Below are 14,438 nucleotides of genomic sequence, written 5' to 3' on the forward strand. Positions count from 1 at the left end.
TTATGGGAGGATGGGTGGATGATGGATGGATGGATGGGTGGATGATGGATGGATGGGTAGGTGGGTGGATGAATGGGTGGGTGAATGCATGCATGGATAGATGGATGAAACATCTTTTGGGACACATTCTGAAGTATTACTAATAAAATGGTGTATGTCTAGAAGGTACTTTAGAATCATATATGAAGTTGAATGAAGATGTCAAATCTAGATTGATCATAAGGCAATCCCTGAGTCTACATGATGGTGTGTGTGTGTGTGTGTGTGTGTGTGTGTGTGAGAGAGAGAGAGAGAGAGAGAGAGAAAGAGAGAGAGACAGAGAGAGACAGACAGAGAGAGACAGAGAGAAACAGAGAGAGACAGAGAGACAGAGAGAGACAGAGAGGCAGAGAGACAGAGAGAGACAGAGAGACAGAGAGACAGAGAGAGACAGAGACACCTCCTTAGACATTTTTGACTTTGGATACACCTGAGGGTTGTCAGTGTCATAGGAGTGTTTCTTTTAATGTCCTGATCACCTAGAGATGCTTTCTTACATAGATAAAGTTATATCCCACTTGGGACTTTGTTGAAAATACTCAGGTAAATTTTTTATATGTAGAGGTAAGTATAAGTAAAACACCATTTGGTGAAAGTTTATAACCGATAAGTGGCTGACAATTCTTTTCACAATTTTTAAAAAACGAAAGACATGAAAATGAAGGCTTTGTTTTCTAGGCGACATGGAGCCACCCATCTTGGTATTTATGCAGATTTTCTATAAGTATGGTAGCCTGACTTGGAGGGAGAGGTAATGCACTGAGCTTGGTTGTAGTAAGGGTGTGGACTCTGATGTTAGCCACAGGTTAAGAACAGTATCTTACCCAGGCCCCACTCTGCTGATGAAAGAGTCTGGGATCATTTCTCTTGTCCCAACTACAACTTTCCAGTTGTGTGACTTTGGACAGGGTCTTGTTTTCATCACCTATTAAATGAAGCAAACATTATTGACCCTTGGACTCACCGTGAGGATTAAATTAGTTGTTATATGTATAGCACTTAGCATAGCATTTGGCAGTCACTTCCATTGTTGCGATGCTGGTTGTTGCTGTTAGAGGTTCGAAGAGAAGAAAACAGTTTCCAAGATAGGCAAGAACATAGTTGGATTCAGAAGCTAAAACAAAAATAGTCAAACATGGTTTAGTTGGTGAAAAACTTATACTCCTGATGATTCAAGTTCAATCCCCAGAACCTCCATAAAAACTCTGGGCATGGTAGCACATGCTTATAATCTCAACATTGGGAAGGCAGAGGTAGGAGGATCCCGGAGGCTCACTGGCCAGCCAGCCTAGCCTAGTTTATGAGTTCAAGACCCATAAGAAATACTGTCTCAAATGAGGTGGATGGTGTTCAAAACGACAACACCCAAGTTTGTCTGTCCTCTTGTCTCCACACAAACTCACACACATCACACACATGTGCACATAAAAGTGTCCTCCCGTGTGCATACATGCATACATACATACAGAGAGAGAGAGAGAGAGAGAGAGAGAGAGAGAGAGAGAGAGAGAGAGAGAGAGAGAGATGCAAAAGAAAAAGTAAAAGAAAAGGGCACCTGCTGTTTACTGATCTGCTCTCGGGCACTTGTTCATGGGTTTGGGGAACCAGTTTCCTGGACCATGGACCACGGGAGGAAAGGGGAGAAAGCCGGCCTCTGATGGTGTTCTTCCCTCCAGAATGAAGTGGAGCTGGGAGAGCTGCTGCTTTCTCTAAACTATCTCCCAAGTGCTGGCAGACTGAATGTGGACATCATTCGAGCCAAGCAACTCCTGCAGACAGATGTGAGCCAGGGTTCAGGTACAGTATAATCCCCTTATCCACTAAGACTCTAAGGGGCCCTCTGTTGTGTGAGAGATCTGTGTTGTGTTGTGTTGTGTCCTGGATGCTGTTGCTAAGGAAACACAAGGGTGGACAGCATCTAGAACTACAATACTAGTTCAAAAAGAAAAATAAATTATTTGCTATATCTTAGGATGGAACAGGTCAGTGATGGGAATCTCAGGAACCCTATCACATGTAGCCAGTTGTGATTACTTCTGAAACTGTCTTTGGATTTCCTAAGAACATGTCATCCCACCCCACCACATACTATGCCTGTAATGCAGATTCCACACTCTAGGTGGCAGTAGTGCACAAGTGATCAGATCAACAAGCAGAGTAGGCCCAGCCTGAGGGTTTTTTTCTTTTTTTTTTTTACAGCTCGTCTCCTGTGTACCATAAATCTTTATAAATCCTAGCTCTGAAAGAGCTACTGTGTTGTCTACTTTCTGTTAAAAACCATTTCAATCACACTTAACAAAAAGCTGATTCTGTTCCATCTGTGTGTAGTTTCTTCTATGACAGCAACGGGTGCTCAGTAGTGGAAATGCTGTCTTCTCCAGATCCAATAGCCAAAGGAAGTTGTTTGCAATGAGATGACAGTCGAATCTAGAATGCACCTTGTGTTCTCGGAAGCCACACTACACAATAGAGGCTTCACGAAAGCTGGAGGAAGAGCCGCTACAGTAGAGTCAGGATGCTGAAGTGAGAAAGGGCATCCCACGGACTGCCATAGTGTCTTTGTGCTGCTTGTGATCTCGGAGAAGTTACTTAACCAAACTCTTCATCACTATAGTTGTACAATGACAGCATTTGTCTGATCGGATTGCTTAAATAAATATTAAATTTAACCTGCACAAATCCCTCTAAACTATAAAATGGCCAGAGCATGGTGTTTCTAATTCTGCCTTCACTCTCCTAAGCCCACTGTCCTGTAAATGGCTCCTGCTTCTGGATTGCCTTCACCAGCTAGATCTGAAGCAAATCTCTAAGTCTACAACTTTCCCATTTCTAAAATGAGCACAGTGCCTAAATTATGGGAGGAGTTGGCTAGATGTGGGAAGGATGGTCCAACAGAACAGCTGGACCATGGGGAATGATTACATGAAACTATTGATGGATTAAGACCTAGATTAATAAATGGATGAGTGGTGAGATGAATAAATGAATCAGTGGGTAGACTGATAGAAAAATAAAAAAGAATTCAGGAGTAGAGCCCTTGCCCAGTGTACAGGAGGCCCCAGACTCCATCCTCAGCAGTGAAGATACAGAGAGATGGGGAGGGGTAGATGGTTACTCTGTTACATAGATAACCACTTGGATGGAAGAATGGATGGGTGGATGGATGGATGGATGATGGATGGATGGATGGATGATGGGTGGATGTGGATAGATGGATGGATGATGGAGGGAGTGATAATGATGGATGGATGGATGATAGATGGATGAAAGAATAGTTAATGTTGTATGGAGTATATTAGTGACTTAATAAGTAGATAGGAAACAGATGGACAAAAGAGTGGATGAGTAATTGTATAGATGGATGGAGGGATAAATGATAGATGGATAGATGGATGGGAGAACTGGAGAATGACAAGGGTGGCCAGGAAGTTGAAGAGATGAGGGATGGCTAGATTACACTTTATCATCTCCAGTAGTCTATAATGTTGTGTCCAATCCCCAGACCCATTTGTGAAAATCCAGCTGGTACACGGACTCAAGCTTGTGAAAACCAAGAAGACATCATTCTTACGAGGCACAATCGATCCTTTCTACAATGAATCCTTCAGCTTCAAAGTTCCCCAGGAAGAACTGGAAAACGCCAGCCTAGTATTCACAGGTAAGGTAACATTATAAATGCTAAGGAAGCCCTGGTGAGGCATGTTCAACTTGTTCCACGAAAATGGAAGGCATCCAGAGAGCGTTATGTGTGAAAACTTGGTGTCTGATGGTCGACTACCTAGATTTGAACCCACTTCCTATCTATAAGCTTGGACAAGACCCATGGAGCCTAGAACACAACTGTTACATAATTATTAAGCTAGACTCCTTGAAACTATCACAGAATGAGGGCTTTGGCAAGTTAACAGCTTCCCTTGGTCTCAGTTTCCTAATCTGCAAAATATGGATAATGGTTAAACGTTTACTGTAGATGAAGAGTAAATGAGTTATGGCCCTCGAATAACATCTGATGCATACCACACCATCTTTGATGATGATGATGGTGATGGTGGTGGTCCTGGTATTGGAGATGATGGTGGTGTCGATGATTCAAGTTGCTGGGTTTAATGTAAGTATAGAAAAAAACCAGACCCCTTAACACAGAAAGGACGGTTGTTAAAGGCATTTGGAGGATATAAAGTTTAAGTACAGGGATCACATGCCACTCTCTGGTTGTAAATAATCTACTTTTCTGGGGCATAATTGTGTTTAATTTTAGGGGTTACTAGTTATCTGTTACTATATAACAAATCACTCTAAATTTTAATAGCATAAACAAACAATCGAACAGGTATCATCTCATAGTTCCATAGAGCCTGGGCATGGAGCTGGGCTTGGAGCTAGAGAGCTTGCCTGGCATGTACGAAGCTCCAGATTCAATCCCCAATACCACATAAGTCAGGTGTGTGGTGCTCACCGTAATCCTAATGAGGATTAGAAGTTCAAGGTCAGCCTAAGCTATAGTCCACTGCTTGTGCTACATGAGATCTTGTCTTAAAAACAAAACAAATAAAAAACAAACTCGGGCAGAGCTCTGATGTGCTGTGTAGTTCTGACTGATCTGATGTCCCTCTCTGGGAGTCCTGCTCTGGGAGTCCTGGGGCTGTCAGAAACTCTCCTTAGTAGAGATAGTAGATAGTCTAACTCCTTGTCTCTAGGTCTTTCATGAATGCTTGCCATAACCCAAATCTATATGCGATACTGAAAAGATGGCTCAGAGGGTAAGAGTACTCACTGTACTCACTGCAATAGCTTGAGGACCTTGGTTCAAATCCCCAGAACTCCTGTAGAGACCAAGCATAGCTGCATGAGCTTGTAACCTCAGCACTGGGGGCTCTTGACAGTGACTGTCATATTCTCAAGGGAGTAAGAACACAGCTGACACCGACCCTCTTCCTCTGGCTGTCACATACACATGTTCCAGTGCGCGCACACACACACACACACACACACACACACACACACACAGCGCCCCATCTCTTGGGTGATTTGGGTTTTTAGTTGGAAAGCATTGTCAAAGCCCCATCAGACAAGGCCTGTTTTCTCTCTCTTTTTAATTGTGTGTGTGTGTGTGTGTGTGTGTGTGTGTTGTACATTTGTATAACATGGTTTTGCAAAGGGCAGTTTGATGGTATCCATTCTCCTCTCCTTCCGACATGTAAGACCTGAGGGTCAAATTGAAGTCGTCAGGTTCGGCAACCAGAGACTGGAGCAGAGTACTGGGTCTAGACATCGCAGCAGGACCTCACCACCGTGTTGGTGCCTGGGTTTCAGTCAGCCACAGTCAAATGAAGTACAAAGATACTCAATGGAAAATCCCACAGTCCACAGCCACACACCCTGGAGGGCGGTGTCCAGATGTGAGTGGTGGTGTTTATTACTGGTCACTGCTCATCCCTTACTCTGCTGTGTTCATAAGTTAAGCTGTGTCGTGAGCATGGACAGGAATTGCATACAGGGCTGGTACTGTGAACTGTTGGGTACACCCACAGAACCTCTCACACTGACTGTCTCCGACAGATGAAGGAGGACCACTGTATACACATTACAAAGAACCCCAGATATTTCTAAGGCCGAGGCACAGGCATGAGCGGGAACCACAGCTGGCTGGCATTTTACCTCAAGGGCTCGGACTAGAGTAGTAGCAGAAATGTGGAAGAGTGATTTGGATCTAGGCAAAGCCACAACCTCCCCATGCAGCTCCACAAAGCTCTGACTTGGCTTTATTTGCTGGCTGGGTGACAGCCTTGCACTGTTACCTCCAGGCCAAGGATCTGAATTCTAGCCAGGCCCTGTGTTTTCAAACACGTCTCAGGGAAAGTCAGGTTGATCTGCAATTTAAGCATTTGCTGAGACTCCCTGGGGAAACCTGTAATTAGCCTGGGGGCTGGGCACTCTAAACAGTTCCCTTCTCCAGTAGGAGGAGGAAGCTTCTGCCACGCAGTCAGGTGATTTTTACAGCTGAGGTTTAAACAGAAATAAAGAAAAGGGAGGAAGACTGATTTCCTAACTTCATAACATATGATTCAGGACTTTTCTGGAAAATCCATGAAGGTCCTCCATGAGCAGAGGGGAACGTGAGTTGGCCACTGAAGTGCTTGGGAGGGGGAAGGGAGGAGGGGCCCTGTAGAGATGGACAAAAGGGAGGGAGAGAGCAGGTATGCTGGTTAGTCTTTTTGTCAACTTGACACAGCTAGGGTCATCTGGGAAGAGGAATCTCAACTGAAAAGGTGTCCCCGCTAGATTGGCCTATAGGCAAGTCGGTGGAGCATTTTCTTGTTTAATGATTGGCAGGAGAGGTCCCAACCCAGTGGTGCTACCCCTGGGCAGGTGGTCCCAGGGTACATAAGAAAGCAGGCTGAGCAAGTTATGGGGAGCAAGCCACGCAGCAGCACCCCTTTATGGCCTCTGCATCAGCTCCTGCCTCCTGGGACTTACTGGGATGCTGGAGTGTAAGCCAAATAAACCCTTTCTGCCCCAGATTGCTTTTGGTCAGGTGTTTATCACAGCACTAGAAAGCAAATGGCAACTGTGGGTAAGGAGGGAGAGGAAGGGAGGAAGGGGAAGCTGGGAGGGGGGGAGGAAGGGGATGGGAGGCAGGAAGAGGAGGGAGGGGGGGAGGAGAGAATCCACACCAGATTCTTTCCACATTTGGAAATAGAACTCTATTACCGTCCACCAGTTCTACTTCTTGGTGTAGAAAGGGATATTGGGGATCTCAAGGCATTGCAGCAGCATCCACGGAGCTGGGGTGGGGGATCACCCAGGTGTCCCGTGATGGACGGAAGGGAAAGAGAATCTGGCCTGTCCAGACTGTGACGCATCCATTAGATGTAAAAGGGAGGCTCTTCCACAGCCTGCTACAACATGAAGCTTGACGTAGAGTAAGCCAGCCAAAAAAGGGACACGTAGAGAACGGAGGTCTCTGGGCTTGAGAGAGGACAATGGGAAGTTGTTTTTTTGGGGGGTCTTTTTGAGCTGGGGACCCAACCCAGGGCCTTGCTTCCTAGGTAAGCGCTCTACCACTGAGCTAAATCCCCAACCCCTGGAAGTTATTTTTAATGGCACAGAGTTTCACTTTGGGAAGACGAAAAACAATAATTCTCTAGTCTGAGCATGATGTCACACTTCTTTAAACCAGGAGTCGGGGGACGGAGGCAGGAGCATGGGTTCAAGGCCAGCTGGAGCTTATGTAGGGAGGCCCTGACCCTGAAAAACACCCATTCAAACCTGGGCTTAAACAGCGGAGATGACTGCACTAATGTCAGTGTAGTAGGTGTCACAGAATTGTACACTAACTTTTGTGGTTTGCTTGCGTTTGTTTGTTTGTTTGTTTGTTTGTTTGTCTGTTTTGTGTCAGGGTCTCAGAGGCACAAGCTCACTCTGTGTAGGACGCCTGGGATCATGAGTATGAACTTGGTGCTCTCTGTGCTCTCTACCGACTGACCAACATCCTCAGCCCTGTTGGCTTTTTAGAAAGAGGCTTGTTATACAGCCACTGCTGGACCTGAAACTTGCTATGTAGACCAGGCTGATCTCCAACTTGTGGTGATCCTCCTGCCTCTGCCTCTCACTAGGAGGCATGCTCGACTTGTAACTTTTTAAACAAAGGAAAGAAATGCAGTTTGTACCACAGAGAACTCAAGCACTTTAAGGACATGATGGGATGCGGATGTGGAACCCTAGCCAGCCATCCTCCTCCACTGCCTGGAGGGAATATAACCCAGTGGTTAGAGCTCTGTCATGTTGGCATTTTGCGCCAAGCAAACCTTCCCTCTCTCAATTTCCTCTTCTGCAAAATGAGAGTGCTAGCATTTCACCCAATGGGTTATTCTAAAGCTCAGATATATTAGCATATGTACACATATATATATGTGTGTGTGTGTGTGTGTGTGTGTGTGTGTGTGTGTGTGTGTGTGTACTGATATTGCTTATTTCAGAGAAGATACTCCCTAGATATGCCCTGGCATCATCACTCCTCAACGTGTCCACAGATGACTATTCTGCAGGCAGATTCCTCCTTGAGACTCTTCTAAAAGAAAGCTAGCTCACCTCTGACCTCTTCCTTCCCAGAGTTACAAGAAACCTTGTCTCAGAGATGAAGTTTAAGGAAACTTAACTTAGGACAAGGAGTTGTGTCTTTTGTTTGTTCCTCAGTTTGCCTCAGGTTCTCCTATGTGTTCTGGGCTACCTGGGATTATGTTAGATGCTACACATTCAACTCAATTCAGATATTCAGGTCCCATGCTCTTGGAGAGCTTAGGACTAGACTGAAGAGTGAGAGAAGCACATGAGCTAGGATCTAAGGGATGAGCAGCATCAACCAGTGGAGGAATCAGGTTGTTAAAAGAGCTGGGCCCCACCCTGAAGGGAAAGAGGCCACTGTCATCCTTCTTCGATGGGCTGCAGGGGTCCACATGGAAGACCCACATCCTTTTACCCAGTTGCTTTCTTGGATCTTAGAGTATATGCTATAGAAACTGACCAGGAAAACCAGGGACTATCAGGCACCTCTCCCTCTCTCCCCCACTGCCAACCCTCTGACTTTCACATGCATGGGGCAATGCAGAGTCTAGCCGGGTGTGAAGGCACATGCCTGCAATGCTGGTGCATAGGAGAGAGAAATAGGAAACTCATGGGTTCAAGACCAGCTGGGGCTACATGGCCATTAGACTTGTGAGGCAGGTAAATCACTATGCTTAATAAATTCCTCGGCAATGCAAAGCAAACTAAACGGGGACTTGTTTTATGTCTGGGGACAGGCTGTCTATCTGAAGATGGCTTCAAACTCACCATCTCCTGCTTCTACAGCTCTCCCTGCCCCCATGCGCCCATGCCCTGCCTGCTTCTAGAATGCTGTGGTTACAGACAGGTAACATAGCCTGCCAGTCATCAAGCCTGACAAGGACTTTTTCAAATCCTGATATCCAGACCTCAGAGCTTACAGTTATCGAACCTGCCAGGACATCTATCTCTCAAAGATTTGTGGTGGCTCTCTTGCACAAATTAGGTTAGCCAGTCTTTGCCTGGACCTTTCTGCTCCCCCCTCCCACACCCGCTGTCCGTTTGGAAGTCTCCCAGGCCCCAGTGTGAGAGCGAGTTCCAAGGCACCTGGTCTGTGTTCCATAATTGCCTATCTTTCTGCAGCTGGAGCACAGAATTGGTTAATTGAATCTGCTGCAGCAGGGAGGTAGATGGGAGGCAGTGGGAACAGCTCAAAGGCTGGAGGGTGGGGCTTCCAACACATACCCTGAAAAGACCTAGGGTCTGATGGGCACCAGATGGCGTGCATAAGAAGTATTAGGTTTAAAAGGCCAGGCATGGTGGTACATGGCTATAACTCAGCACTTGGGAGTGGGGACAGGGGGATACTGGGGTCTCAATGGCCAGTCACTGCTGGTGATGGTGGTGGTGGTGGTGATGGTGCTGGTGCTGGTGCTGGTGATGGTGATGATATGGTGCTGGTGCTGGTGCTGATGCTGGTGATGGTGGTGATGGTGATGGGGCGGGTGCTGGGGCTGGTGATGGTGCTGGTGCTGGTGATGGTGCTGGTGCTGGTGCTGATGCTGGTGCTGATGCTGGTGATGGTGGTGGTGCTGGTGATGGTGCTGGTGATGGTACTGGTGCTGGTGATGATGATGATGCTGGTGCTTGTGATGGTGATGATGCTGGTGCTGGTGCTGGTGCTGGTGCTGGTGCTGGTGCTGATGCTAGGTAGTCCTGCACTAGAAGGATCAGACCCTGGAGTTACAAAGACTTGGGATGAATCTTGACCCACCATTAGTCAGATGTGACCTTCCACCTCTCTGAACCCAGCTTCCTCACATGTAAAATGCACTACACATTATTCCAGTCAGAGAATTAAAGGCAAAGCAGCCCATGGACCTGCCTGTCTCAGGCAGCCACTTGAAGAGTTCTGTCTGCTGTCTTAATCATCTCAGTGTGGGAGGGAGCTGATACACTGGCTCTTTGGAGGTTCATCGCTTAGCCTAGTTCACTGCAGATGTTGCCCAAGCACCTTCCTCACAGAACTGCCCTCGCCCCAAAGCTACCAGCTGGTACCGTGCCCAGAAACTGACACAGACATGCCAGCCCAGCTTCAGGACCTGACCAGGGTTGCTCACACAGCATCCTGCCAGGCATATGAGACGGGTCAGAGAAAGAGCTGGCGTCTGCACCAGGCTCTAGCCCCAGACCTGGTCCTGAGCAGCAAGCAGCTAAGTGACATGTTAATGTCCTCACTGTCCCGCAGAGGACCGTGAAGTCACCCTGGCAACCAGAGACTAGAGAAGTTTGCAAAGGGGAGAGCTGGATAAGGGTCCCCATCAACCTGCGTGTGGACCCCAGGGTCAGCGGGAGTGGACATGACCCTCAGATGGTGTAGCCGAGACTTTGAGAGCTGAACTGCAGTCACCAACTCGTTCACTGGTCCCTAGGGGACATACCCAGGCAGACTAAGTACCATAGCACAGGCCTTGACAACTGAGCTGTGTGGACTAATGACACACAGAAGGCCACACCTGTGATCTGAAACGAACTGATTTACTTGTTTAAACACCAACATACAAATAGGTATTAAACGAGACCCAGAGCGTTCAAAATATATGTTGTAACAATCCAAAATTATTATAGTTATAAAGAACCAAGAAAACCTGACAGACTCCCTAGGAAACATAGAGTTGATGGGGCCAGCCGGAGTACTGCCCAGATGTTGGAATTTCCCAGGACTTGGGAGCAACTGTGACCGCTCTTAAGTGGCTTAACCTGTGGGTCTCAACCCCTTTGGGGGTCAAAGAACTTTTTCACAGGGGTCGTATATCCGGTAACTTACATATCAGATATTTACTTTATGGTTCATAACAGTAGCAAAATCACAGTTATGAAGCAGCAACAAAAATAGTTTAATGATTGGAGGTCACCACATGACAAACTGTATTAAGGGGTCATAGCATTAGGAAGGTTGAGAACCACTGTTCTAAGAAGTAGGGCAAACCCTCTTGAGAACAATGGTAAGAACGAGTGTGTCAGCCAGCAGCAGAGAAGAAGTGTGGAGACGTCAGAACCAAAGGTGTGGAACTGAAATAAAATGCTCATGGGTGGACCCCACAGCAGCCAGGAGGAGGCAGCCAGGAAAGAGAGAGCTGGGAGTCAGGTCAGGATAAAGTTCCACCCGGATGTGTCTGAGAACCATCCAGCCTTGTCCACCATGATGGGCTCCATCCTTCAAACCATAGCCAGAACAAACCCTTCCTCCCTTAAGTTGCTTCTTTCAGGAAATTCATCTCTGCAGTGAGCGAAGAACCTAAGGTACCTGCAGGGGATGGGCAAGCACCAGGAAGCCCAGGGTTCACGGATCAAACCTGTCCTGCAAGGCCTGAGCCAGACTGGGTGAGAAAGGGAGCCGGCAGGAGCCAGGCCTTCACCCAGCTGTGTCTCAAACGCTGCACAAAGCTACCTTTGTTCAAGAGCCAGGACCAGCATGTGCTGGAAGTCAAGGAGCAACAAAGAACCCCTCCCAGAGGGGTCTCAGCAGGAGAAGACACAGCTCGCTGAGCACGAGGGTGTCCCTGTCTGCCATTTCCAGGGAGCCTTTTGCAACCCTAGACTGGGAAGCCCAAATCCCACAGCTTAGCCACTGTGCCACTAAGAGCAAAGCCGTCTCATGTCTTTGGCCCCTGTTCTTCACCTATCAAGATACAGGTAAAGTCTATCTATCTCCAGCCAGCGAGTGGCTCAGTGGGGTAAAGGCACTTGCTGCTAACATGACAACCCAAGGTTGAGTCTCATGACCCACATGCCAACACCCAAGAGTTATCCTCTGACCACCACCCCTCCCTCAGATAAGCAAATAAGTGACCATAGTAATAACAAGGACTTATATAACACTTACCAGACAGTGTTCCAAGGGAAACTCTTTGGTAACAGATGCTGAGAAAGGGCCATCTATGCAAAAAAGATGATAAAGGGACATTCTGGATAGAGAAAATTATAAGGGCAGAGAAAGGGCGGGGCAGAATGTCTAAATCAGAATTAATGAAGGGAGTGCAGGGCTACGGTAAGGAGCGTAGATGGTGAGTATTTATCCAACACCTACTGTATACCTAAGGCTGTTAGCACTGGAACAGATGCGGCTCATGGTCCTGTGAAGGACTGGGTAAGACAGCGTGCACGCAAGGACTTTGCACAGAGCAGATGCTCTGTGGGTGTCACTTTCTCGCTTTTCCAGTTTGTAAGTCTACATGAAAACTTCTTCTCTGGATTTCTGCTTCCTCAGCCCCCCAGCATCAGAGCACAATGTGGCTGCTTCTATGGGAGTTACTCTTGGAGAAGTTTAGACAGTGTCATTTACCCAGAACACTCAGGAGCGAAGGACAGGCAGGGACTCTGGAGCAAGTACTGGCCATGTAACTATGAGGACCTGTGTTCTGATCCCTAGAACCACATTAAACAGGATCTGGCCACACGCATCAGTAATCTCAACCCTGGGGAAGATAGAGACAGGATCTCTGCGGTTTGCTGGCCAACCAGGGTAACCAGTCAGTGAGCTCTGGGTTCAGCAAGCAACCCTGCCTCAAAAGGTAATGTGGAGAGTGCCTGAGGAGGGCAACTGGTGTCAGCCACTCACCAAGTATGCGCGCTCATGTGCACGAACACACCTGAACATATGCTAACATACATGAGAAGCAAAGGAGCAGGCTTCCCTTCCAGCTTCATCAAGGGGCATCCCACATTGGCCACAGGAGGGACTTGAGACTTTGCGGCAGGTCTTTTAGGCCAACAGACTCATGCCCTGTCCACTGACAAGTGGCAACCAAAGTGTCACTATGTGTCTGCTATGGGGTGGGCCTCATCTTACATAATGCATTAGAGTCTGCAGGAATCTCTGGGTGTTTCATGGCTGAGTTCCTGTCCCATTAGTTTAAGGCCACCCTGGACCTCTTAGTGGCCTCTGAGTGAGGAGAAGCAGGACACCTAACATGTGTCCGGATAACCTGATGCTCAAGTGAAAGTGCCCTGCCCCTTGTTAGAAGAACTATTTCCAGCTGGACCTGGCTTGCAATTCCAGCTAACTGAGGAGGAAGATGGAAAGTTCAAGTCCTACCTGGGATACAGAGTATCCTCGCAGCCAGTCTGAGCAACTTAATGAAAGCCTGTTTCAAAATGCAAAGTAAAGGAAAACAAAGGACTGGGGGGGAGTTGCTAAATGGCGGATTGCTTGTCTAGAGTGCATGAGGGCTCCCAGTACTAGAAAGGGGGAAAAGTGTTCCTAAAATCCAGTCCAGTCCCTAGGATGTTTAAGAACATTTCCAAGTTTACTCAGAAGGCTGGACAAGAAAGCAGAGTAGAGGTCAGGGGACTCTTAACTGAGAGTGGCAGGGGTCCGACGGTCCCACACTAGTAATAGCCAACCTTGATAAAGTACACAGTGTCTGCCTGGCCCTGTCCTGGACACTCACACTGTCTCAATGAACTTCACAATGACCAGATAAAGTACGTGCCACTTGTGTAAAATGCCTAGGACCAGAAGTGTTTCAGATCTTTAGAAATGATTTGCATATTCATAAAGAGCTCTCTTGGGACTAAGACAAAAGCATAAACATGATGTTCACTTATCTTTCATGTATACCTTATACATACACTCTACAGAGACTTTGACACAATGTGTCCCAATTTTTTGCATAAAACAAGATCTCATGGTGTGACATCCTTCATCATGTCTGTACTCAGGAAGTGTGAGATTTTGCATGTCTGAATTGGGGGTGCACCATCTGGGCTGCTATCAGTCCATCTTTCAAGGCTGGGCAATGCCTGGAAAGTTCAAATGACTTACTAAAAGGCTCGAGGTCGTGTATAGTTAAGGGAAGGGCATCTGCTGCAATAGGTCAGCCTCCACATGAGGCTCTGTGTGCCTGACTGCAACAGAAGCTTGCTGCTTCCCAGCACAGTGATCCTGAGGCTCCCAACATGGGTGGCTTCCATGTGGAGGTGTGACCCAGGTTCCTGGACTCTGCCATAATCTTGGGTTTTTCTGGGTTTCATTTCCAGCCACTTGGTGAAATAGGGACAAGAGACAAGGACAGAGATCCAAAGAGGGACAGTCATTGATTCATTGATTATTGCATAGGGAGATTTTACACACACACACACACACACACACACACACACACACACACACACACACACACACACACACACACTCATATGGAAGGAATGCATATCAGTGCAGAGGAGGCTGGGAAATGTAGTCCAGCTGTGCAGGCCAGGCCATCAGGCTTTGAGGATCACATAGCCTTTTCTGCAGCCAGCGAATAGCAAAGCTATTCTGTGCCTCCGCACAGCTTGCTCTGCTTCCTCTCTGG

General features: G+C 47.2%; 1 protein-coding gene across 6 annotated transcripts in view; it reads left to right on the top strand.

Moving 5' to 3' along the window:
• Syt17 (synaptotagmin 17) overlaps nt 1-14,438 on the top strand; it is a 66,563-nt gene that overhangs the window by 36,503 nt on the left and 15,622 nt on the right. For all 6 annotated transcript variants that reach the window (XM_032892812.1, XM_032892816.1, XM_032892817.1 and 3 more), the window contains exons 6-7: nt 1,716-1,836; nt 3,542-3,697. In XM_032892812.1, coding sequence (XP_032748703.1) covers nt 1,716-1,836; nt 3,542-3,697 — 277 coding nt within the window. The remainder of the gene's footprint in view (nt 1-1,715; nt 1,837-3,541; nt 3,698-14,438) is intronic.

The sequence above is a fragment of the Rattus rattus genome, chromosome 2 (assembly GCF_011064425.1).
Source record: "Rattus rattus isolate New Zealand chromosome 2, Rrattus_CSIRO_v1, whole genome shotgun sequence".
In the NCBI taxonomy this organism is placed as follows: domain Eukaryota; kingdom Metazoa; phylum Chordata; class Mammalia; order Rodentia; family Muridae; genus Rattus; species Rattus rattus.